Source organism: Monodon monoceros, unplaced genomic scaffold (assembly GCF_005190385.1).
Source record: "Monodon monoceros isolate NGI ecotype Baffin Bay Population unplaced genomic scaffold, NGI_Narwhal_1 Super_Scaffold_18, whole genome shotgun sequence".
In the NCBI taxonomy this organism is placed as follows: Eukaryota; Metazoa; Chordata; class Mammalia; order Artiodactyla; family Monodontidae; genus Monodon; species Monodon monoceros.
In genome coordinates this window covers 47,655,200-47,682,824 of record NW_021703774.1, presented here as the reverse complement: position 1 = coordinate 47,682,824, position 27,625 = coordinate 47,655,200, and the positions used below count along the sequence as shown (strand labels likewise).

General features: G+C 35.2%; 1 protein-coding gene across 2 annotated transcripts in view; it reads left to right on the top strand.

Annotated features, from left to right (window-relative positions):
* Positions 1-27,625, top strand: part of XPR1 (xenotropic and polytropic retrovirus receptor 1) — a 197,598-nt gene that overhangs the window by 140,175 nt on the left and 29,798 nt on the right. For both annotated transcript variants that reach the window (XM_029228318.1, XM_029228319.1), the window contains exons 8-11: positions 3,030-3,220; positions 3,432-3,611; positions 9,417-9,588; positions 10,720-10,914. In XM_029228318.1, coding sequence (XP_029084151.1) covers positions 3,030-3,220; positions 3,432-3,611; positions 9,417-9,588; positions 10,720-10,914 — 738 coding nt within the window. The remainder of the gene's footprint in view (positions 1-3,029; positions 3,221-3,431; positions 3,612-9,416; positions 9,589-10,719; positions 10,915-27,625) is intronic.

Genomic DNA, 27,625 nt, shown 5'->3' with positions numbered 1-27,625 from the left:
AGCCATAGATGTAGAAGTTTATTTCTGAGCTCTCAATCTATTCTATTTGTCTATATTTTTTTATGCCAGTACCACACTATTTTGTAGTACAGTTTGAAATCAGAAATTGTGAGTTCTCCAACTTTGTTCTTTTTTCAATATTGTTTTGGCTATCTGGGGCCTCTTACAATTCCATATGAATTTGAGTATCGATTTGACATTTCTGCAAAAAAAGGCCATTAGAATTTTTATATGGATTGTATTGAATCTGTAGAATACTTTGGGTAACATTGCCATTTGAACAAGTCTTCCAATCCATGAACATGGGATTTCTTTCAGCAGTGTTTTGTAATTTTCAATGTACAAGTCTTTCACCTCCTTGGTTAGATTTATTCCTTGGTGTTCTATTCTTTTGCTTGCTGTTGTAATTGGAATTGTTTTCTTAATTTCATTTCAGATTGTTCATTGGTGGTTTATATAAGGACAACTGAGTTTTGTGTGTTGATCTTTTTTTTTTTTTTTTTTGGCTGCGTTGGGTCTTCATTGCTACATGCAGGCTTTCTCTAGTTGCGGCGAGTGGGGGCTACTCTTTGTTACGGTACTTGGGCTTCTCATTGTGGTGGCTTCTCTTATTGTGGATCACAGGCTCTAGGCGTGTGGGCTTCAATAGTTGTGGCACATGGGCTCAGTAGTTGTGGCTTTCAGGCTCTAGAGCACAGGCTCAGTAGTTGTGGCACACAGGCTTAGTTGCTCCATGGCATGTGGGATCTTCCTGGACCAGGGCTCAAACGCGTGTCCCCTGCATTGACAGGAGGATTCTTAACCACTGTGCCCCCAGGGAAGTCCCTTTGTGTTGATCTTGTACTCTGCAACTTTGTTGATTTTATTGGCTCTAGTAGTTTAATTGTGTATTCTTTGGGATTTATACTTATTATTTTTGTTCCCTGAATGTTATAATATATATGTGGTCTTTGGTTGGGAATCAGGATGTAAGACCATATATATACATTTTTATTTTCAACCTCCTAACTAATCTTCTTGCTACCATACTTGTTCCTTTGCAGTCTGTTCTTCACATGACAGCTAGAGTAGTCCTTTAAAATTATTAATCTGGTCATACCAATTATGTGAAAAACCTTTCATTGGCTTCATACATCTGAGTAAAAGCTTAAGTCTTGACAAAGTCCTACCTGATTCTGCCTGTAGGTAACTTTTTGCCACTTTACCTCTCATTCATTCCAGTCATAGTGCCCTGGCCTTCTTCCTGTTCCTGGACTACACAAGGCTTATACCTATCTTAAGGCCCTTTGTACTTTCCCTCTACTTGGAGCCCTGTTCCTCCAGAGAGTCACATGATTGAGTCTCTATTTCCTTAAGGTTCCTGCAAATGTCATCTTCTGAGAAGTTTTCTTGACCACCCTACCTAAAATAGCACCTAACATTCTTTATCTCTTTACTTTTTTTCCTTCAAAATACTTATCTCACTATCTGACATTGTACAGAATAGAAGTTGCCTGAAGACAGGTATTTTGTCTGTTGTTCATTACTGAATCTCCTGCTTTTAGAATGGTGTCACACATAATGGGCACCCAATAAATATTTGTCAAATTAATGAAAAAATGAATTTTCATCAAGTAAAAAGAAACTGATATATACTGAATATTCAAAAATGGGCCAAACGTACTGTTTTAGGCATTTAGTATATATTGTTCAGATTTAATCTTCTTAACAAACTTATGAGAATATTCTCCCCATTGACCAACAAAGAAACTGAGACTTAGAAAAATTTAATAATTTGCCCTAGTAAAGCTAGGATTTGAAATCTGGTCTGTAGTATTTGACTCCAAAGCAAAGGCTTTCTCTACCTTGTTATTTTTAAATTATTAAATGTGCTATGTGCTATAGAGAATACAAAGATAAATAATAAATGGTTATTTAAGTATATAAGATGTATATAATTAAATTTCAAATGAGTAGTGCTAACAGTAAATTTTATAGTTATTTGGAAAATTGAGAAATTGGTAGCCAAATTGAAATGTTTGGTACAGAATAGGCTCAAAATGAAACATTGATTCAATAAATTTATGAACAGATGAGAATCTGGTTCTTAAGTAATAAGTAGAAATAGAATTGGTCAAAAGAAAGAGCAAGGCCATTTTAGGTACAGGGGACAACATAAGCAAAATGAGTTTGTTAAAAGGATAATAAAATTTATCAGGAAATAAGAATTTAGGGGCGCTATAAATTTGGGAAACTTAATTGGAGATCAGATTGTGAAGAACTTGAATTGCGAGGCTGAAACGTTTGAATGTTATAATTATTGGCGATCTATAGGATAGTAGTGATACTGAATGTTTGTATGGGCATATGAGCAATTGAATGTAGTAATTAAGAGTATGGGCTTTGGAGCAAAACTGTCTGAGTTAAAATCCTGGCTCTGCTTTATCCTAGCTTGGTAAACCTGAGCAAATTACTTAACCTTTCTGCTGTAGTTTTCTCATCAATCAAATGGAGATAATAGTTTTTAACTCACAGAGCCATTGTGAAGATTAGATGAATTGTTATATGTAAAAATACAATCCTTAGCACATAGTAAGCATTCTATAAATACTAATTGTTGTCATTTATATGACATTTCAATTTTCACATTGCTTTCATATATACTCTTTCTTATAATTTTCATAGTAACGCTGTGAGCTAGGCATTACTATATCCAGTTCAGTGATGGACAAAACAAAGCCAAAGAAGTTGTGTCATGCCAGAAATCCCCAGCTGACAGAACTGATCTGATGGTTTTAAATTATTTCACCATGGACTAATATGCTGAAAGTCAAATTTTAGGAAAATTTTTCTGGTGGAATTTTGCAGAGTGAAATGAAGAAGAGAAAGAACCTCTAAGCAAGTTTATCAGGCTCTTGAGATAACCTAGGTTTACGTTTTATTTATTAAAAATTCTTATGCCAGGGTTATATCCTTGAGAATTAAGAGAAAGACAATTAATGGAGGCATTATAAATTTTCTAACTAACCAATTAGTTGATATTCTTTCAGCTGTATTTAAACTTGAAACAGATAGAAGTATTTGGCCCTTGATAAGAATCTATCGCGGTGGCTTTCTTCTGATTGAATTCCTTTTTCTACTGGGCATCAACACGTATGGTTGGAGACAGGCTGGAGTAAATCATGTGCTCATCTTTGAACTTAATCCGAGAAGCAATTTGTCTCATCAGCATCTCTTTGAGGTAATCAAAGCAAGACATAAAATCCCATGGATACAGTTTACATTAGCCATATAGCTGGTTTAGTGGGTACTAAAATCTATTTTCTATTTGAAGAGGATTGTTGATGTAATAACTAAACATTTTTCTTACCTCTGTTTTATTAAAGATTTTTTAAGTAATGGTAGAGATAAAAATAATTTTCTTTCTTTTTGTCTTTCCCATCCTTTATCAGATTGCTGGATTCCTCGGGATATTGTGGTGCCTGAGCCTTCTGGCATGCTTCTTTGCTCCAGTTAGTGTCATCCCCACATATGTGTACCCACTTGTCCTTTACGGGTTTATGTTTTTCTTTCTCATCAACCCCACCAAAACTTTCTATTATAAATCCCGGTTTTGGCTGCTTAAACTGCTGGTAAGTCCAGAATTTGTGTATCATTTTTCGAGTGGTATATTGGTCATTGGCTTCCTCCAGAATGAAAACAAAACTCCTGTATTGCACAACTTCAGAAGGCATGTTCACATTGTAGTCTAAATGAGTGGTACCCCAGCTCCAGGGGCAAAGAATGCAGTATGGCGGGTACACCTGATGTTGTGCAGTAACAGTGGCCCTGGGAAAAGCACTCACACATTTTTTCCTCCAAAATGGAATATGAAGTGTCGAGATACTGAAATGACTTTGCAAATTAATAATTCATAATTAATTACTTTAAAGATTAATCAACTGTGATAACATGTAGAATTTTCCCTTTTTTTAAGTGCTAAAACTATTGCTTTCCTGTTAAATTGCTATAAGTAGTCAATCAAACATTTTTATTTTATGAAGTATTGGTTCTCTAAAAGCAGTAGGAATATCTTGTCAGGTCACCAAGTTTAATTTGAGAAATTGACTTTATAAATTCCATTTCTTCTTCCACTTTACCTATTTCTTAATGGTCTCAAAATCAAGCAGTCTCAGCATTAGGATATAGAATTTCCTGCAAAAATGGTAGCTATATTTTTTGGGATATTGTAGATTGCTCTGGAAAGGAACTTCTGCTTACTTCCAAATTTAACCAGCTCTATTTTGAAAATCAATTGGGAATGCTTTCATATAATTATTTCTTAGATTACAAATTACAACTAACAGTAGAGTGATGGTTAGTAATTAAATTGACCAATCTCCACAGACTTCCAGAATTCTCATAATTATCGTCTCACTTTTTTTTCACCTTATAAAGTATATTGCCTAGAAAACTATAGCTTTAATTTCTTTTTCCTTTTGTATGCCCCTTAGGTTTAGGATAATTTTTGTTGTTGTTCTTAGCAATATGCTCTCTTTAGCATTAACTAAAATTTTAAAATCTGAAGAAATAAAATATGACCTTCCAATTAAAAAAACATAGTAAGCAGTCAACAAATAAAAGCAGCCTATGTTCCAATGTAGGCAGGTATTTATAGCAATCTGAAAAACAAAATGACCCAAATCTTGATTTTTTTCCCCCCCAAAGTTAATTGTTCATGTATTTGTATTTCTTCTTTCTTCCACTAGGATTTTTATCACAAACTGAGAATCTCCCTCTTTTCCACCAACTTCATTCAATATAAATAAATAAATAAGCAAGCAAACAAGGAAGCAAATCATCCCCTTAAAGTATAGCACCACTAGGCCTAATTTTGAGTTTGAATTCTGAGTGTGGAACTTAGATGTTCAAGCATGTTTTAATAAGTCATAAGTTATACCATCACCTTTAATGTGTTTTGTCATCATCTAGAAAACATGCTTTTTAGATTTTTTTTTATTTAAGACAAAAGAAAAAATTGAGCCTTTTTTTTCTCTTGAAATTTATACTAAAAATAAATCATTTCCAGTTAGTACAACAATATTAGATTACCTTTCTTATTTTGAGATTGTCATTTTATTTCTAGATTTTGTGGAGTTTCTAAACTGTGTTATTTGCATAAAAAATGTTAATATTCTTCTGGTTACAAGGAAATAACTACAAGATTATAAACACCTATTTTTCCTTCCTAAATTATTGTGAAATCTCTATAAAGTTATTTTCAAATGAGATTTGAAAGACTTAGAAAACTCAGTTGTTAATATGATTGCATCATTACAATAACAAAATAATACAGTTGTGTACATTATGTGCTAAGTGAACATTTCCCCATTGCATCCTTCTTTGTTTAAATAGGAAGCGGGTATGATTCATGAATGACCAGTTATTCTTATTAGCAGAACGATTCCCCATTGAGTAGACATTTATCTGTGCATCTGTTGTGTGTTAATAAATGAGGACTGTTGATGGAATGGGTTGGCAGGGGTGTAATAAGAAATAAGAGAATAGTAAAATACACTCTCAGAAGCAGTGAAATACGGAAGCAAGCATTGTGATTTGGTATGTTTGTAATAATTGTAAATAGTAAAAATGTTATTTATAGAATATTTTACTATTAATTGACCTATTGACTTATTTTAATTCAAATCTCACTGAGAAAATTTACCCTTAGAGTTATTTCTAGTGATTTAACAAGAACGTTTCTACCCTAGTTATGTTTTTCTGATACAGCTTTTCTTAAAGCTTCATCCTAAAGTAAACTACATTTCCCTTTTTCTTTTTTTCTTTAATTTTTGGTGGAAAAAGAACATATGTCACTTGGCCATAGTGGTAGGCACTGGGCACCACTTATATTCATATTTAAATTTGAATCTATGGAATTGATATGTTACTCCTCTCCCCAAAAGAAGCTAAAAAAATTTTTTTAAGAAATTGATTTGTTTTGATATTAGTATTATATGTCAGATTAATACAGTTTATTTACATTCATTAGGTCATATAGCCTCTCTCCAGATCTGTATTTGTCCTACTTGGAAATCCAGTTAGGAAGCATAAACAATGCCTCAGATTTTCTAAACAAAAGTATCAAGTTATTCTTATAGAAGGCTGCATAAAGTTTTTAAATTAGAGTCTTTTGCTATATTATTTTGGAATTGGTTTTTCCAGTATTTTCTTTAGTTGTATAATAAAAGTTTTACACATGTCTATTATAAGAATAGATTAGAGAAATGTTCTCATTTAATAATGTACTATTCTGGACATTTTATATGTATCAACTTATTTAATCCTTTTAATAAACCATGAGGTTGGAGCTACTATTAATCCACAGTTTATAAATGAGGAAACCTAGGTTCAGGGAAGTTAAATAAGGTCACAAAGCCAGGATGTAATGGAGATGGGATATGAACCCAGGCGTTCTGGCTCCATAATCTGTGTTCTTAAACGCTACCATTTAACAGTTAGACCTGGTGGTCACTTTATCTACATGTTTAACTTTGATTAGTGGATCACCTAACAGGAATCTTAAAATCAGATTTGGAAAGAATGTGATTATCCACAAGTAGAAATTAAGACTTCATCTCCTTAACTGTTTACCTCCTTAACTTCATCATCTTAACTTAGAAGATGATAACATACATTCTTTGTAATAACTTGTTAGTGGTCTTTTTGTGTATGTGGGTAAAACATCAGATATCCAGGTTGTCTGTAGCTTTCTTCATACAGTTACTCAGTGAATTGTTATCATTTTAATTTAAATCACAACAAAGTAGAAGTTGAAAGACCTTAGCCAGAATAAGAAAGGAAGGAGAATTCTCACTCAAAAAGGGGAATTCAGGGCTTCCCTGGTGGCGCGGTGGTTGAGAATCTGCCTGCCAATGCAGGGAACACGGGTTCGAGCCCTGGTCTGGGAAGATCCCGCATGCTGCGGAGCAACTGGGCCCATGAGCCACAGCTACTGAGCCTGCGCGTCTGGAGCTTGTGCTCCACAACAAGAGAGGCTGCGACAGTGAGAGGCCCGCGTACCGCAATGAAGAGTGGCCCCCGCTCCCCGCAACTAGAGAAAGCCCACGCACAGAAACGAAGACCCAACACAGCCAAAAATAATAAATAAATAAATAATTTTTTTTAAAAAAGGGGGCATTCAGATAAATCTAAGATGAATTTGACTATGTGTTAATGTCAGGGAGTTAAGTATGATCTGTTTATTTTCATTTCCACTCACCCTACCTCTGACCAAACTACTTGTTCCTTTCTTTGTATTTCCAGGGTATTTTGTATGCCTATCTGTAATAGCAGTTACCACATGGTGCTGTCATTATTTCTTTAGGTATTTATTATTTGACCAAAGGGATTGTGGGTCTTTAAGGGTACAGGCCATGTTTTATTTATTTAGTACCTCCACAATGCCTGACATATAGTAAATACTTAATAATCTTTGTTAAATGTATGAATGACTGTAATTATGTTCTTACCTTCATTAGTTGTCTTATACCAATATTTACCACTCCCTTCTTTCTTCCTTTTTTCATCTTCTCTCTTCTGTAAATTTTCCCTTCCTTCCAATTTTTATTTTATGTCACTCCTTTCCTTTTCTAGTGCATCCCTCTATCTCTTTGTTTCTTATTTAATACACTGTCCTCCCCTTCTGCTATTACAGAGGTTTTCTGTAATAGCCAGGTTTTGAGGCTGGGTGTGGCAGGTTGTGACAGTAATGGTAGTCTGTCTAACGTCAGTGAGAAATGAGAAGTTTGCCCTAGGCTACCAGTTTCACAAAAGTCCATGACTAGACTGAGTAAGACTTCTTGATCCTTTGTTGTTATATCCTAAATTATTCTCTTGTTTCTGTCTCTTTGAATATTTTAAATCCATTCTGTACCTAGAGTTTCTTAAAATATTATATAAACTGGTACCAGAACCTCTTTGTGCATAAATGATTAACATCTCAATCCCTAATAACCTCCTACCCCACCCTACCCTGAAAAAAAAAAAGTTTGCTGTATCTGGAGCTTATGGTTGCAAATGGTAACATCTCATCTGGCTTACTGAACAACTTTCTGAAAGAGCAAGTGAGTGATCAGAGATTGAACCGTGGACACAAAATATATCAGCTCCAGAAAGTAATGTCTTAAAGCCTGTGTTGTGTCCTGTAAGACCCCTGGTCTAAATTCCAAAGCTCCAAGACAATACCTGTCATAGATAGTTGACACCCAGGATTGATTTGTAATATAGTCATTTATTATTTCCCTGAAATAATCAAGGGAATTATTTAGAGAAAGAATAGAAAGAACCAGCCAAGTCTGAGAGACGAGAGCCATAGTCTCCCAGGCTGGATATGTCCATTAAATGAATATACCTAGATGGCAGGAGAGCTATAGCTTTAGACTCATTTTCACAAAACTGTTGCTTAGCCAGAATTCCTTGTTTTAGGAGTCCATTTTCACCTGTGTAAGATAGAAAGGGTCTAACAGGGTGAGGAGGAAAGCTGCCTTCATCCCATCTTCACTTCACTCAAGGCCTTTCAAGACAGCCTGTACAATTTGAGCTTATTTCTGATGATTAGTATCTAATTCTTTCTCTCTCTGCAATGCCAGGATTTTCCTTTGCAGTAGTAAACAGGCTTCCACAGGATAGAGTCAGGAGGAGTTATTGTTATAGGTCTTCTGCAAAATGGGGATATGGATAACACCTAGCTCAGAATTGTTATAGTTAATGGATTATAAGAAATGCATTATGAGAAAAATACACAGAGTGGATTAGTGCTCAAGACATGTAACCGGAATTTATTTATCATTGTTTTTGTAACAGTGGGATGTGGGCTGATTTTTGTGGCATAATTTGAAGACAAATACAGTTATCATCATGGCATTAGTGAAATGAAAGTGACTTTGGTTAGAGAATAATACATACTTCAGACGAGGCGCTATCCTCCCCTTCCTATCCTGTGTAGGCAAAGAAAAGCTTTGTATTCAGTTAGCTAAGATGGGAGAATATTCCAGAAATTATCATAGCACATGGGTCTCCAGCAAAATTTAATTTAGAAAAAAAAAAAATTTAATTTAGACTAACGCTAAATGTCCTCTCGGTGCATTTGTGCCATTCTCTCTGCTTTCCACTTCAGCTCTTCCCACCTCTCTGCTTTCTGTTTTCTGACTGTAGCTATTCCTGCCTTCCCCCTGCCCCACCCTTTTAATTCCTTTCTTAGTTGTCCATTCAACTCATTCCCTTCATTACCAATTCTCAACCTAGCCACTGTTGCCAGGTCCCTGTGTTTGTGATTGGTTCATTGGTTTCCATTTTATCAACTAAGGTAATCATGCTGCAGGGTCAGACATGAATTAGAGAAATTTAATATGAACTTTCTTGTTTCTGTGTTTTCTGATTTTTTTTCTTTCTCCCAGTTTCGAGTATTTACAGCCCCCTTCCATAAGGTAGGCTTTGCTGATTTCTGGCTGGCCGATCAGCTGAACAGCCTGTCAGTGATACTGATGGACCTGGAATATATGATCTGCTTCTACAGTTTTGAGCTCAAATGGGATGAAAGTGGGGGCCTGTTGCCAAATGATTCAGAAGGTAGGGTATGAATGTGCATCCACACTACTGAACTGCCAGTGTAAACCAAGAAATACTGGGAATGATAACTGAGAAATTTAAGATCATCCAATAATATTACAAATTTAATTAAATGTACTTGGCACTCCTTTAGCAATCTCTTTATCTGATACAATTTGGCTCTTAAATTATATTTTATAATTTTAGCTATTCATTTGCCAGGAGATTTACAACTTACACTTAAAGAATTCTAAAACTAAAAAACTTCTAATACATTGGTAATTAAATCACAGATGCTTTAGTGTCAACAATTGCTATCACAGTATTGCTTTACTATGATCAAAAATACTGATAATTCAGAAATTAGATCAAGTGCTTTGAGAAAGTCATAGATGTTTTTTAATTCTTCTTGGGGACCTTATTTTTCTTTTGGCTCTTTTTATCACTCTTTGTTTATGCCAGGTGTTCAAGTTACTAAGGAATTTTGCCTTAATGACAAAGACCAACTTTAGACAGATTATGTAACATCTGACTAACAAAAGTTAATGAAGCCAGTGCCAACACATTTTCATTGATGCCAGCAGATCACAATTCTATTGTATGTTGAACCACTCGGATACATTTCCAGAATTTGAAGAAAATTGATTTACGAACTGTATTCTTCTCATTTTAAAAGTATAAACTCTGCTGTTTGTTTTCTTTGTTCGTTTTATTTAAAGAACAAGAGTGTGAACAACCTATAGTGGGTATATTGTAGTGGTTTGGCGTTCATGAAATTGACTCTAGTCACCAGTGATATATATAGGTTTTCCAGATGTTTCAGAGCTAATTTTTTTCTCCTTGATTAGTGTACTCATTTTCTAATTGTCTTATAGTTTTACCACACTCCAAAGAAGGTGATTCCAGAATAGATAGTCAGAAATCTGAGCCGGCAGATTTTTCTAAGTTCCCACTGTGTATTTTACCTTCTCTTCTCAGCTTATCAACCACTAAAAAGTTTAAGAATATAATAGTTGCAAAGAAAAAAGTGATTCTGAAACCCAGGTTCCTTGCTTTTATGGACTTCCTAGTGGTTACAATATATGACTCTAAATGATGTGAACAAGTTATTTTTTTTTAATTGTAGTCTTTTCTTCTTTGAAATCTTCACAGAACCAGAAATTTGCCACAATTACTCATATGGTGTGCGGGCTATTGTTCAGTGCATTCCTGCTTGGCTTCGCTTTATCCAGTGCCTGCGCCGATACCGAGACACAAAAAGGGCCTTTCCTCATTTAGTTAATGCTGGGAAATACTCCACGACTTTCTTCACGGTGACGTTTGCAGCCCTTTACAGCACTCACAAAGGTATTCATTGATTGTGAAAAGATTTTTCAAAATCTGGATTTTCACCACTTGAATCTATTTCTTACTCTGGTTACCTTTCCATTTGTCATGCTTCTTTTTTTTCCATTGATGCTCCAGTCCCGTCAGGTATACTACTTTGTTCTTGAACACAATTTTAGTCTCATTCCAGTATTTACTAACAAGTACTGTTAAAAAGAATCAAAGTCATCTGGAAGAGAAAGGATTTTGATAACATTTGAAGTCCTGAATTTGTTTAATGGGTTCAATCCAAGACACCTTGGGTTTTCATTTGGTTTTTTAGACTTCTTGTTCATTAATGAGGTTAGGAAATGCTAGGTGAAGAAGATTCCCTCTGGCAATCATGTATATTTTTAATCGCTTTCCTTCACCAAGTAGTAAGGATTGTTTCCAGCCTATTTAACTGCAAATTGAGTTCTCTGATCTCTCTAGTTTCTTATCTCCATGGCAACCAGTTATTACTTGAGACTGTTCTGTTGGGAGGAGAAAAAGGCTTTTAGGTTCTGAGCCACATACAGGCACTCCTTTTGAATTTTTAACCTTCTCCTAAGAACTGTCAATCAAAGATCTCACTTCCTTTTACTAAAATGCCTTCCTTCTTTGTCTATTTAAATCAGTATCAGCCTACACCTTAGAGGCTGCACTCTCATCTGTGAGTGGTAAAGAAATGTTACCAATTGAAATTATTACAATTATTTTTAGATACTTTGATAAAAAGTTCTTTTTCTGTGATTTTTTTTTTGTTTAATTGAGATGCTGTATTTAGGAGCCTTAGCTAGTGCTCCAGAACTGCTGCTGTGTGTCTGATGGTCTTGAAAGATTAGGGTGGTGGTTTTTTGTAAAGCTTGTGATTTGGTCCAGCAGAACACTTTGCAGTAATATTGATAATGCAGCCAATAACTTTACCACTGTGGAGGCACTCTTGTTAAATGATATAATTTAACTAAGTACCTCAGTGAAAGAAATACATCCTGAAGCTCCCTTAATTTTTTTTTTTTAACTCCTCTCTCATGTGCACCTACTGTTTGGCTAGCTCCTCAGACTCTCCATTGTACATGCTTACCCATTGGTCGGCCTGGGATACTGGTAGATTTTGTACTCAGATTTTGCATTTTACCCTTTCTGCAGGTCTCTCCCTTTAAGGATTACCCCTTTAAATTTCTAGCTGTTCCATCAACCCTGACTCTGTCCTGGAGGCAGTAAGACTGATTTTTCTGTGACTAGAGTAGAAAGAGGGTATTGGGAGCACCCTCAGGCAAAAAGCCACAAACTCACAATTCTTACTCTTTATGCCAACATCTTTTCAAAGTAAGCTCAGGCTTTTTGCCTGCCTTTGGTGGCTTTCCAGTGCCTTCTAATAGTTTTTTTTTTTTTCCTTGAAGTATAATTGACTTAACAATATTATATTAGTTTCAGGTGTACAACATAGTGACTCAGTATTTCTATATAATACAAAGCGGCCATGATAAGTCTAGTTACTGTCTGTCACCATAAGAAGTTATCACAATATTATTGACTATAATTACTATGTTGTACATTAGATCCCCATGACTTATTTATTTTATAACTAGAATTTTATACCTCTTAATCTCCCTCACCTATTTCACTCATCCCCTAACCCGCCTCCCTTCTGGCAACCACCAGTTTGTTCTCTGTATGTATGTCTGCTTTTGTTTTGTTATGTTTGTTCTTTTTTTGGTTTGTTTTTTAGATTCCACTTATAAGTGAAATCGTATACTATTTGTCTCTCTCTGTCTGACTTATTTCACTTAGCATAATACCCTCTAGGTCCATTCATGTTGTGGCAAATGGCAAGATTTCATTCTTTTTTATGGCTGAGTAATATTCCATTGTGTGTGTGTGTGTCTGTGTGTGTGTGTGTGTATACCCCCCACATCTTTATCCATTCATCTATCAATGGACACTTAGATTGCTTTCATACCTTGGCTGTTATAAATAATACTGCAGTAAACACAGTGGCGCATATGTCTTTTCAAATTAGTGCTTTTATTTTCTCCAGAAAAATTCCCAGAAGTGGAATTCCTGGATTGTGTGGTAGTCCTATTTTTAATTTTTTGAGGAATCTCCATACTGTTTTCCATAGTGGCTGCACCAATTTAAATTCCCACCTACAGTGCACAAGGGATCCCTTTTCTCCACACCCTCTCCAACACTTGTTTTTCGTTGTCTTTTTGATAATAGTCATTCTGACAGGTGTGAGGCGATATATCATTGTGGGTTTGATTTGAATTTCCATGATGATTAATGATGTTGAGCATCTTTTCATGTGCCTGATGTCCATCTGAATGTCTTCTTTGGAAAAATTTCTGTTCAGGTCCTCTGCCCATTTTTTAATTATTTTTGTTTATTTTTGCATTTGTCTCCCTTTCTAAGGAGACATATCCAAAAAAATATTGCTAAGACTGATGTCAAGAGCATACTGCCTATGTTTTCTTTTAGGAGTTTTAATGTTTCAGGTTTTACATTTAAGTCTTTAATTCATTTGGGGTGTAGTTTTGTATATGATGTGAAAAGGTAGTACAGTTTGATTCTTTTGCCTATAGCTGTCCAGTTTTCCCAGCACCATTTATTGAAGAGGCTTTCTTTTCCCCATTGTATATTCTTGCCTCCTTTGTCATAGTTTAATTGATCATAAGTATTGGGTTGGCCAAAAAGTTTGTTCGGGTTTTTCATAAGCTGTTATGGAAAACCCGAACGAACTTTTTGGCCAACCCAATACATGGGTTTATTTCTGGGCTCTCTGTTCTACTAATCATGTGTCTGTTTTTGTGCCAGTACCATATTGTTTCGATTATTGTAGCTTTATAGTATAGTTTGAAATCAGGGCGCATGTTACCTCCAGCTTTGCTCTTTCTCAAGATTGTTTTGGCTATTTGGGGGGGGTCTTTTGTGTTTCCATACAAATTTGGGTTTTTTGTTTTTCTAGCTTTGCAGAAAATTCCATTGGTATTTTGATAGGGATTGCATCAAATCTGTAGATTGCCTTGGGTAGTATGGTCATTTTAACAATACTAATTCTTCCTACCCATGAAAGCTCCCCAAATTTTAACTCTTGGTGAAGAATGCTATTTTTCAGTCCAGGCATGCATCATGATTCAGAAGGTTGTTAATAGAGAATTTCTAAGTCAGGCAGTTAATTTGATACATGCTACCCTATGGCTTAATAACCCTTTACTTTTCTCCCATCCTGGGTAAAATTGAGTACTGGTTTTTCTTTTCTTTTTTTTTGGTTGAATATTTTAGGATATAACATGTCTTTATACTGATACCATTCAGTAAGAAGCTGAAAATCTGAATTCCTCGAATCTGCAAACACTCCAAATCTGAACACCTAAAGCTAGAAGCAGTGGTTTGGATAGTATTGTCCTTAGATTTTTTTTTGTTGTTCATGTACCCATTCAAATAACCTTTTAAACTATTGATATATTACTTTATTATCTTTATTTTATTATTTTAAATTATATTACTTCTCATTTTTAAGTTTATGTCTGAAATTTTTTGTCTTAAATTTAAATAATTACAAAAAAATCTTTTCCAGTAAATTTTAAATATTCACATTTTTTTAAAAAGCTGCTAAGTGTTTCTACTAAGTGTACCCAGGTAATCTAACTATAGAGGCATTATACCATGATTTAATTTTTTTTAATGAAGCAATTCTACAATAGTCAGAAATTTTACATCTCTGTCCCATTGAACTTTATTTTAGTATAATATACTTTTGTTTTAATGACTTTTGTCTGATACATAGCATGTAAATTGAAATTAAATTATTAATTTCCTATTAGTAGGAAAATTAGTTACTAGGAAGATAAATTCCTATTATTAGGAAAAATACTTGTTAGAATAATTTTTTTCTTTCTGTGTTGTAATTATCATTACTCTGATTTTATCTATAGTTGTCAACATAACATTACAAATTTTAATAATTATTACACATAAATATTTCTTTTTTAAAATATTTATTTATTTATTTTTGGCTGTGTTGGGTCTTCATTGCTGCACACAGGCTTTCTCTAGTTGCGGCAAGTGGGGGCTACTCTTCGTTGCGGTGCGCAGGCTTCTCATTGCAGTGGCTTCTCTTATTGCAGAGCACAGGCTCTAGGTGCACGGGCTCAGTAGTTGCAGCTCGTGGACTCTAGAGCACAGGCTCAGTAGTTGTGGCACTCGGGCTTAGTTGCTCCGCAGCATGTGGGATCTTCCTGGACCAGGGCTCAAACCTGTGTCCCCTGCATTGGCAGGCAGATTCTTAACCACTCTGCCACCAGGGAAGTCCCAATATTTCTTAATGAGGTAAATTTATATTACTTATTACTCTTCCATTTTTCAATTTTTATATAAGTAAATCCTGAGGAACTTTGTTAGCATTGCTATATATGTAAGAATGGAAATTTTGTTGTTGCATTGTCCCTCAGTTTTTTGGACAAATTCTGAATTGTATGCCCCCCAAAATTGCATAGTAAACTATTATTAATAATTATTTTTAGTGATCTATCAAGTTTTCTTTGTTGAAAGCAAAGAGTTGAAAATAAACTGAGTAAAGAATTGAACATAAACTGAATGAAAAACGATTTGTTAACTAGTCACTAGAGTCATTCACTTTCTCTTTTTCTGGAGAGTATACCAAAAAGCTTGAGTAGGACCAATCATATATTTAGTTTTAAAGACTCCTTGTTTAGTTCAACATACTCAAGAAACAATTAGGAAAATTAAAATATTGTTAATTTTAATACATTTTTCAATGCAGTGTTTTTGATGAAATGCTTTAACACATTTTTTAAATGTATTTTTGAAAACAAATTTTGGAACTGCAGATTACAGTCATCCAATTTATAGAGAATATCTGCTATATACCCTAATTAGAAAACCAGTCAGCCAAATCAGAAAAAGTTCTGACTTTACATACCTTAATTTAAAATACTTTACTGTTAGGGGATATCTGTATGTGTATGGCTGATTCATTTTGTTGTGCAGTGGAGGCTAACACAACATTGTAAAGCAACCATACTCCAATAAAAATTAAAAAATAATAATAATAAAAAATAAAATAAAATACTTTACCATTAAAAATGCTAACCATCATCTGAGACTTCAGCGAGCCTTCTCATGCTTTTGCATTAGAAATATCAAAGATCACTGATCATCATAACAATTATTATAATAATGAAAAAGTTTGTGAAATATTGCAAGAATTAACAAAATTTGACAGAAATACGAAGTAAGCAAAAGGAAAAATAGTGCCTGTAGACTTGCTCAACACAATTTGTAAAAAACACTGTGTCTGCAAAGCGCAATAAATCGATACACGACAACAACAGAGTTTTGACTGAAATTAATATACTTATGTATACCCCTGTGTAAACACCTCATTTTTTAGTTTTAATTCTGAATTAGGTAGGGAGGTGAGTGGGTAAGTAGGTGCATAGATTAAGAATTATTGAGAATATTCTATGTATCAGGCTGTGCCAGGCAGTAAAAAAAAGAGCAACAAACAAGACACAATTCTTGCCCTTAAGAATTTATGATCTAGTAGGGGAAATAGGTAAAAAGGCATTCATTGGTTGCACAACAATGTGAATATAATTAAAACTTCTGAACTGTACACTGAGAAACGGTTAAGGTGGTAAATTTTATGCTGTGCTTTTTAGCACAATTTAAAAAAGAGAGACGTTAAAATAGAGGGTAAAGAGATAGCAGGGTTACCAGAACAGCCTACATACAAGCTTAAGTTCCTAACCCAGCCTCTAGGCCTCAGGAAGGGAAGCGTAGAGAAGACTTCCCAGAGGTTATGGTTAAGCTGTATCTTATTGTCTATATTAAGTTAGGGAGGATTCCACTTATCCCATTATGTGTCAAAACACAAGTCCGTGTAATTTATGAGTGATAGAAGTGTTACAAGTGTTACTGTTTCCCAGTTTTGTTCATCTTTATCCCTAGGGCGTTCCCCCACCCCAACCCCAGATAAAACCCTACCTTTAAAGCAGAGATCATAGTATCTGTTCTGTTTATGTCACAGATTTGTTGTAAGGATCAAATAAGGTAGCGCCCATGAAATCAAGAAATTCTGACTTGCTGTACAAGTGGAATTTATCTTTAAATGAAATATAATTCTCTTTACTGTCTAGAGCTAGTATATGTGTGTCTTCCTTTCTGGAAAGTCTTTTCACAAGAAACACTTATGATCACCTTGAGTGTGTGTGTGTGGATAAGGGTGTTGTACTGGGTAAGTATCAATTAGGAATGTGTTTGGTTTTTTATTCAAGTAACACAGCTGTTTACTGACTGAACTTGATTCATGTGCCCACAGTCAAACTTTTAAAAACACAAGCATTTTTTAGAGGGACCATTGGTTGTATAGTTTAATATCCCTAAAATTAAAAAAAACACTTTTTATAGTTGCTACATATTAAATATTTATATCACTAAATTTTTTTACCAAAAAGACAAAGGAACCCATGACAGAAAATTTGACATTGAATGGTGATCAAAAGCAGAATTTGATTTCTATTGTTTTCTTGGACAATATTCCAAGAGAAAAGGTATCAGAAAACATAGACTAGAAATGATCATTGAGTTAAAAAGAATAGATTCTGCATGGTTAATGAGGTTGATCTTTTTCAATTGAATGTGTATGTGCTATTGCAAAGGATAAATTTTCTCGGGGAGAAGTGTAGAAAATGGTGAGGTAACTTTGTTCAGACTCAGGAATCTGACTCTTTTCAGAGAACTAGCCTACAAGAGTTACCATAGTAACAGCATTATTGGAGGCATTTTCAAGATTGTTTCAAAGGTTATGTCTTATGCCACATGATTTGTAAAAATGGAGTCGCAAGGGTTAACTCTGTACTTAGAATCACTTTTTAAAAGGTGAGGGAGGGGGGTTAGGCCCATTATTGGGAGAATAAGTATGATAATACTGCAGCTAGCCCTTGTAGTAAGAAGGAAACACTTTAAACATTTCAGTATTTCAGTATATTTTATTTTCTGTCTTTGATTTTAGAAACAAAGGATTTAGCTCTCAGCCAATCTTATTTTAAGAATTCGCATTTCGTTACAAGCCTAAATTAGAAGCCAATTCCTACAAGTTTTTTGTTGGAATTGCGAGTGGAGGAGACAGGAAAGTACTTTAAATGGTTTTTGTATGTCCTTGAGGTTTCTTGGCCTTGGCAAGGAAAAGCCTGTAGGAGGTACAGTAATAAAAAAGCCATTGTGTTATTATTTCTAATCCATTGATGGGGAGAGAGTACTTCATTAGATTTTCTGGTTTTCATTTACAGTTTCAAACATTCTAAAATATTTATAAATTCTTAGTGGATTTTGCTCTTTGCTGTTCTCTGAATACATAGAAGAAAAAAAAACTTCTCTTAAAAAATACTTCATGTTTTACTTTAGACTCCTTTGTTAGCATTTGTTAGCATTTACTATTAGACATTTTAAAATACTTGGAAAAAAAGAGATACTCTCTACTCACTTAAAAGCCGAGTTCATTTGTATTTCTTTGCTTGGTTGTTTTCCAGTGCCCAGATCTCGTATATCTTCTAGATCCCTCCTTGTTTAACATTCTGTAAGGGGTGCTGTGTCCCCTAATGAGGATTCCTCAGCAGTAGTTCAGTGCCTTCAGTGCAAATAGTCATTTCATTGTTTTGGGTGAGCACACATAGTCCTGAAGTGCTTCCTCTCTGGGGGTATGGCCAGTTTGTTATGCTGTTTCTACCCTGAATAATGAGCTTCTATGCCAGAATTTCCAAATTTTAGTCTTGTTATACTATAGTAGAAATGCTTTTTTTTTTTTTTTTAATCTCTAGGGAAACTTTTGTTCCATTAACTTTTTAAAGACATACACAAAATTTTTTAAAACAACTCATTTGAATAAATGCTTTCATTTTGGACTTAGTATTGAAAGTAGCTCAAATCTTTAACCCTTTTGAAATTTGATACATTTCGCTGTAATTTCTCTAGCTTAATAATGCAGAAAAGAGATAGATTATTTGTTTTCTTTGTTTTGTTTGTTTGTTTGTTTTGCGGTACGCGGGCCTCTCACTGTTGTGGCCTCTCCCGTTGCGGAGCACAGGCTCCGGACGCGCAGGCTCCGCGGCCATGGCTCACGGGCCCAGCCGCTGTGCGGCATGTGGGATTTTCCCGGACCGGGGCACGAACCCGCGTCCCCTGCATCGGCAGGCGGACTCTCAGCCACTGCGCCACCAGGGAAGCCCGAGATAGATTATTTTAGAATTCACCATTTGTCAGTATTGGCTTAAATCCTGCTGATGCTATAAAATCAAATGTGAGGTATTGTTTCTTTCTGATTATTAAATGGACTTTAATAGTATTTCTTGAGTAACTTATATCTACTTGGCATTGTGCTGATTTTTTTTTTTTTTTTTTTGCGGTACGCGGGCCTCTCACTGTTGTGGCCTCTCCCACTGCGGAGCAACAGGCTCCGGATGCGTAGGCTCAGCGGCCATGGCTCACGGGCCCAGCCGCTCCGCGGCATGTGGGATCTTCCCGGACCGGGGCTCGAACCCGTGTTCCCTGCATCGGCAGGCGGACTCTAAACCACTGCGCCACCAGGGAAGCCCACATTGTGCTGATTTTAAATGATTTTATAAATATTACACTAACAATCCCATTTATATTTCACCTTAAGTTTCTTTTAAAACATTAATTATAGCTTTGAATAAATTATATTTTTGTATCATCTTTGTCATATAAAAGAAGCTTTTTAAAAAAACACTTGTCCTTATATCCTGAAGCTGTTTTTGTTGACTTTTCTCTAATCACCTTTGTTTTCTTAATTGCTCTTATAACTGATAGATGTAATTTGTCAGCATTTCTATGTAAATGTGTTGCTTTTGAAACACTCATGCACAAAAATTTAAAGTTTAAAAACAATCTCTATTATTGTTTAGATACTGCTGGAGGATCTGTGATGTTTAAAAGAACAAGGTCAAAATTATTTATGAATTCAACTTACGGAGCAATTTGTCTAATTGAAAAAGAATTTAAAGACAAGTGCTTGCAAATAAAATTTTTAATTTTAATTTATATATTATTTTATATTATATATAATTTTACATGAGGCTCTTATTGGTGAAAAGTATAAACATCAAGAAAAGGTATAGTGTCTAGGTATTTTCAGCAAAAAGAAAAGAAAAAAAGAGAAAAACTGAGTAGGCAAATGAATTATGAGGCCTAAGTTCCTGCTAGGTATATGTTACTCTAGGGACTATAAGTAGTAGATTATACATGAATCTCTTTCTTTCAGAGTTTCAAAATATAATACAATAAGTGCACTAATCAGATATTGCTACATAATAAACCACCCCAAAACTCAGCAGCTTAAAACAGCAGTAATTTATTCTCCTTTATATATGTGTATATATTTATTCTCCTTTATGTTTGTGGGTCAGCTGGGAACTGGTGGAACTAGGCTGGGGTCTAGCTATTCTAGCTGAATAGCACGGCTTTAGGCCGCTGTTCCCATTGGGTTTTTGGCTCTTTCCTGAAAGTTGGGTTTGAGTTTGTTACATGTTTGTTCATTTTCGGGTCCCAGCCGAAGGGGCAGCAGTTATCCAAGGAAAAACTCTTTATGTGGTACGAGCAGAAACAATTACTATTGCACAAACACTTTTTAAGTCTGCTTGTCTCACATCTGCTAACCTCCCACTGGCCAAAAGAAGTCATATAGCCAAGCCTAAAGGAAGTCTGCCCATCCTGAACAGACAAAGCAAATTATTAAACCCAACATCAATGGAGTAAGAGTCACGGAAGAAAGGAGTGGATATTTTTAAACTGTAATCTAATCACCACAAAACAAATTAATTTTAACTGATTTTTTTTAATTGGAAAAGGATATAAACATAATATTGTAGAATAAACATGGCTAATAAACATGAAAAATGTTCTACTTTACTAGTAGCAAAAGAAATGCAAATTAAAATCATATTTAATCAAGGAAGTGATGACACAAATTGCTGGCAAGGATGTGGAGAGATGAACACTCATTCTGTTGATTGAGTATAAATTGGTAAGCAATTTGGTAATTCTATCAAGAGTATTAAAATCATTCATACCTTTTGACTTAGTAACTCCCTTTCCATAACTTTTTCCTAAGGAAGTGATTAGAGAAGTGGGTATAAATGAATATATGTTCACAGCCCTATATAGTAAAAATCGAAAGTAATCTTATGAATGTCCAGCAGTAGGAGAATAATTTAATTACAGTGAGTTTATGGTACATGGAATATTATACAGTGGCTGGTCAAAAGTCACCCAAAGCACCTGCAAATAGTAGATGAAGAATAATGATATTGGGCTTCCCTGGTGGCGCAGTGGTTGAGAGTCCGCCTGCCGATGCAGAGGACACGGGTTCGTGCCCTGGTCCAGGAAGATCCCACATGCCACGGAGCGGCTAGGCCCGTGAGCCATGGCCGCTGAGCCTGTGCGTCCAGAGCCTGTGCTCCGCAACGGGAAAGGCCACAAAGGATAATGATATTATTTAAAGCTAATAATTATTGAATACTTCTATGAGCTAACATTCTTTTAAGCATTTAACATGTATTAACTCATTTAATCTTTGCAGCAACATTATGAGGTGTTAGAATCAGAGCTGAATGGTAGTTAAATTGGCAAAAGCAAATTTTATTCAGGAACTGTTGCAATAGAGGAAAAGTGATCTCAGTACAGAACTGGGCTCAATTCTGAATATAGAATGGACCAGTGGGGATTTATAGCCAAGGAGCAGGGTGGTGGTCAATGAGTGGAAAATTGCTAAAAGGAAACATCAAGGGTAAGGGAGGATTTTGGCTAAACTGACTTGACAGGATTTTTGCTGAAATCAGATCAGGGTGATCAGGTGCCAAAGGTGGAGGATGAAGAATTTGATGAGAGATTGAGCTGATCAGATTATCAAGGGTAAAGTGTTCTCTCTAAACTGACTTAGCAAGATTCTTGCTACAACTGGGTGATGCATGCTTGACAAGGATGGACACCAAGTTTTGGTCTAGGGAACTTAGAGGAGCCTGACTATACTTAGGTCAAGGAGAGTCTTTATACATCCATCACTTCTGCTGGGTGCTACAGACTGACCCTGGAATAATGTGGGAGGGAATTACGGAGAGATGTGAATACCAAGGGGCAAGGAACATTGGATGCCATTTTAGAGAATGGCTACCACACTTTGTGTCTTGCCATTATTATTCTCCATTATTCACTTGCTGTGGAAATACACATGTACTAAATGACACTTTCGGAAAGGAGAGAGAAATCCAAGTCCTCAGTCTCCAAGATGGTTTCTAAAACTACAGGGTTTTTGCCTTCCAATAACCCCCTACGCCCAAGATTCATATCACAACCACCAGAAACCCTCTGGTTACCTTAAGAAAGATTTATTTAAAGGATGTTGAGTAGCTTACAGAAATCCCAACAGGCAGTGAAGACATCACAGCTTGTATTCCCAACACTACCAATGCTGGACACCAATGTTATCTCTAGAACTGCAACTATGAGTACCTCTAGAATGAGGATGTGGCTGCTTCTCTTTGCCAGAATAAATTCTGTATGGTCCAAAATAAAAAGGAGAGTCTTTGTTGGAGGTAATCACTTGATCGTCATTTTTTAGGTGAGGAAGTTCAAAACAGAGAGGTTAAGTTACTTGCCGGTCGTACAGCTATGAAGTGGAAGAACGTAGGTTGTGAATCTGAGTACAAACAATATAGCTCCAAAGGCAAGTAGCAAGTAGGTGACCATGCTAGAATTCACTCCCAGGTCTTGTGATTATTTTTCTCTACCATACTGCCTTGACCTGAGCTCTTCCCAAAGGTGAAATGTTAAACTCGTAGTAAACAAAGGAAGATCAGATAGGGTAGTGTGCTATCCCTACAAGTGCCAGATAAATTTGTGTTTGGGGAAGCACAAAGGTACATTGAGAGAGAATAATTAGACTGTACTTTTATATGGTTAGGCCCACTTTGTGATCCCTTTGTCCTAATGGCCACATTCGTGGAAAACCAAAGACATTGCCAGGAACTAGCTATCTCACATTAACAGTCACACGCTTTTATTAGTAAGAGCAATGTGGAGTCACCTCAACTATATAAATAATTTCTCTCTGGAAGAAAATTGAAAGTCTTTCTTGAATCGAAGGGAGACAAACACTAACATATTGATGTTGTTGCAAGTGATGGAAGAATGGATTGACATGAATAATTTGTTTAGAGTTTTATTCTTTGTTAGGGTCATGAAATTCACTTCCTGAGAAATACCAGAGGTAATTAGGTATTTGTTAAAGCTGGCTGGCTATTTCCTTAATACATATTGTTAATAAACATTCCAGCATGCTTCCTAGAATGTAGCGAGTAAAATATGGAAACAAAGACCAGTAAGCTAATACTTAGTTTCACTGGTAGTATTTTGAATGAGGTATAAGATGTGGTTTTAATTGAAATGTTTAGAGTGAAATTTTTCTTATATTAAAAGGAGTATTTTCTTCACATATTAAAAAAATAGTGCTGCTACTTAATAGGAGGGAAAATAAAGCATCTACCTACTGCTTAAATATCACATTGATGTGTTGCATTTCTTTGTTTCCTCATGTGGGATCTCAGGGCTCTCTGTAAATACTTTTTGGTTGCCTCTGAATAATACCCTAGAGCATATTTCTTTTAAAAGTAGAATTGTACTGCTTGCAGCTGTTTTAACTTTACCAGGAAGTCTTTTCGAAAGAAATGAACATCCACCAAAGTGGAATATTGAAGCTTACACAACGTTTCATAGCTGGTGTAGAAAACACTGAATCACTGAAGAAGGATGAACTGAAAGTCTAGGATCCATTGTATAATCTTCCTCTTCCTTCTCAGTTATGAATATATGACTATGTTTCCTTCCTCAACTAAAAAAAAATTAATATTTGAAATCAATGTTTAAAATTTATCCTTCATTTAACCTTCTGTTGCAGAAAGTGGAATGTCTTTGCCTAGAAAGCCAGATCCATCTCTCTGCTCAATTTAATCAAATCCTCTGCCAGTAAGAATTTTAAAAGCACCATCTTAATGAATGGCAGTGTTTCATGTTGAGAGAAAGAACATGGGCTTTGGAGTTACCACGACTAAGATAATTTAGGAATATTTTACCATATCACTAGACAGAAGGAGAAAAGCCATGTGATTGATCATCTAGATAGATGCCAGAGACATTCATTAATTAAAAATATACATAAGGATACTTCTTTTTTTTTTTAAGGATACTTCTTAAATATAGCAAGTACTGTGTATACATATAGGATCAGTATATACACACATATATACACATATATGTATACACACACACAATCTATCGATCAGCATCCCACACTAACCACTAGAATCATGACTAGAGGGGAAATGTTAGAGACATTCTCATTAAAATCTGGACTAACATGAGAATATCTGCAATCATCACTATTATTTAACATTCTTCTGATTATAATTATAAAATGAAAAGAATATTAAAATTTTAAATGAATAAAATAACATTTATAGGTAATATGATTGCCCAGTGCTCTCACTTTGTTTGCCCTTTTATGAACTTTTTATGGTGAATGTACAGTTCTTTTATAAACAGGAAAATAGTTATTTTCATTAAAAAAAATTAAAATGGAGTTGGCCTAGACTGTCTTTCTAAGGCTCCTTCAGCTCTTTATTTTCTATTATTCTAATAGAGCTATTTGCCAATATGTAGCATCTTGGCATACATTATTTCATTTTGAACCTGATATTAACCCTAAGAGAAAGTAGATGTTATTATTATTTTAATATATCAGGAAGGTTAAATTGCCTGCCCTGAGTCACATGGCAGTAAGTAGCAAAACCGTAATTCTCAGTCTCTGAATCCATTCCTTTTTCTACTTTAAAAAGTTATTTCCAACAAGGCAGCATGATGTAATGCTGGGATCCTCAAACTTCGGTATATGTGTGAATCACCATGGATTATTACTTTAAAATGCATAATATTGGGCCCACCTTCAGTCTGATTCACTAGGATTAGGGTGATGATCCAGAAATTTATACATTTTTAACATGCACCTCATGGTGCTTCTACTAAAGGTGATTCATTGGCCACACTTAAGTAAACATTAGTAGACCATAAGTTTGTTTTCTACATCTGTAACTCTATTTCTGTTTTGTAGGTAAGTTCATTTGTACCCTTTTTTTAGATTCCACATATAACGATATTATATGATAATTGTCTGACTTACTTCACTCAATATGGCAATCTCTAGGTCCATCCATGTTGCTGCAAATGACATTATTTCATTCTTTTCTATGACTAATATTCCATTGTATATATGTACCACATCTTCGTTATCCATTCCTCTGTCGATTGACATTTAGGTTGCTTCCATATCCTGGCTATTGTAAATAGCGCTGCAGTGAACATTGGAGTGCATGTATCTTTTTGAATTATGGTTTTCTCCGATGTATGACCAGGAGTGGGATTGCTGGATCATATGGTAGGTCTATTTTTGGTTTTTTAAGGAACCTCCATACTGTTCTCCATAGTGGCTGTACCAGTTTACATTCCCACCAACAGTGTAGGAGGGTTCCCTTTTCTTCACACCCTCTCTAGCATTTATTGTTTGTAGATTTTTTGATGATGGCCATTCTGGATGGTGGAGGTGATACCTCATGGTAGTTTTGATTTGCATTTCTCTAATAACTCATGATGTTGAACATCTTGTCACGTTCTTTGCCATCTGTATGTCTTCTTTGGAGAAATATCTATTTAGATCTTCCACCCATTTTTTGATTGGGTTGTTTGTTTTTTTGATACTGAGCTTCATGAGCTGTTTGTATATTTTGGAGATTAATCCCTTGTCGGTTGCTTTGTTTGCAGATATTTCCTCCCATTCTGAGGGTTGTCTTTTCGTTTTGTTATTTTTAATTAAATCTCAAAGTGAATTGATACTGTGATTGATGAGATGCTTCCTAGGTTAAATATTTGAATAGATGTTTCAGAAGTCCTGGTAAAGTTTGGGATAATTTAACTTTTACTCTATTTCTGATACCCAATTTGAAAGAAAATGCTTCAAATGAGGTTTCTATAAAAAGACATCACAGTCTTGGACTCTGAGATTAAGAATTGTTTCAGATGGCTTTTTTAGATCTGATGTGTTATACTAGTTTAGAGTATTGGCAGGTTGTGTGGAAAATGGTGAAAGAGATTTTGGCATTCCATCTTTCTCTGTGCATACCTCCTATTATATATACTCTCACTTCCTTCTTAGATCTGTTAATTAATCATAATGTAGAATATATATTGTCATTTTTTGCTAACATTTATTTTTTTATCTATATTTTATTCAACTCTTATTACTGTATACTGCTCTTATGACTACTTAAATGTTATACAGTCTTTTTTGTTTGTTTTTGTTAATATTGATATTCTTTAATAGACTTATTTGTTTTTTAAGTAAATAAAATAAATACTTCAACATTAGTAACAAATTACAATTGATCACAATGCACAAATGTATGGCAACACTGTGTTTGACAACACTTACTTAGAAGAGGTTAGGATGCCAGGAAGGGGGAAAAAGAAAAAGACAACATGGTTTTCTAAAGAACAAAATCAGATCAATTGATTTTTTTTTTTTTACTTTCTTTGATTTAAGCAGTAGGCTATAGGCATGGGGGTTGTAGAAGTTCTTATCTACTTTGTTTTAAGTAAATTTTGAACTATTTCACAGTTCATTTTTTTTTCCTTTTTAACATCTTTATTGGACTATAATTGCTTTACAATGTTGTGTTAGTTTCTGCTTTATAACAAAGTGAATCAGCTATACATATACATATATCCCCATATGTCCTCACTCTTGCATCTCCCTCCCACCCTCCCTACCCCACCACTCTAGGTGGTCACAAAGGACTGAGCTGATCTTCCTGTGCTATGTGGCTGCTTCCCACTAGCTATCTGTTTTACATTTGGTATTATATATAAGTCCATGCCACTCTCTCACTTCGTCCCAGCTTACCCTTCCCCCGCCCCGTTCCCTCAAGTCCATTCTCTACGTCTGTGTCCTGCCCCTAGGTTCTTTATAACCTTTTTTTTAGATTCCATATATATGTGTTAGCATACTGTGTTTGTTTTTCTCTTTCTGACTTACTTCACTCTGTATGACAGACTCTAGGTCCATCCTCACTACAAATAACTCAATTTTGTTTCTTTTTATGGCTGAATAATATTCCATTGTATATATGTGCCACATCTTTATCCATTCATCTGTCAGTGGACACTTAGGTTGCTTCCACGTCCTGGCTATTGTAAATAGAGCTGCAGTGAACATTGTGGTACATGACTCTTTTTGAATTATGGTTTTCTCAGGGTATATGCCCAGTAGTGGGATTGCTGGGTCTTATGGTAGTTCTATTTTTAGTTTTTTAAGGAACCTCCATACTGTTCTCCATAGTGGCTGTATCAATTTACATTCCTACCAACAGTGCAAGAGGATTCCCTTTTCTCCACACCCTCTCCAGCATTTATTGTTTGTAGATCTTTTGATGATGTCCATTCTGACTGGAGTGAGGTGATACCTCATTGTAGTTTTGATTTGCATTTCTCTAATGATAAGTGATGTTGAACATTCTTTCATATGTTTGTTGGCAATCTGTATATCTTCTTTGAAGAAATGTCTATTTAG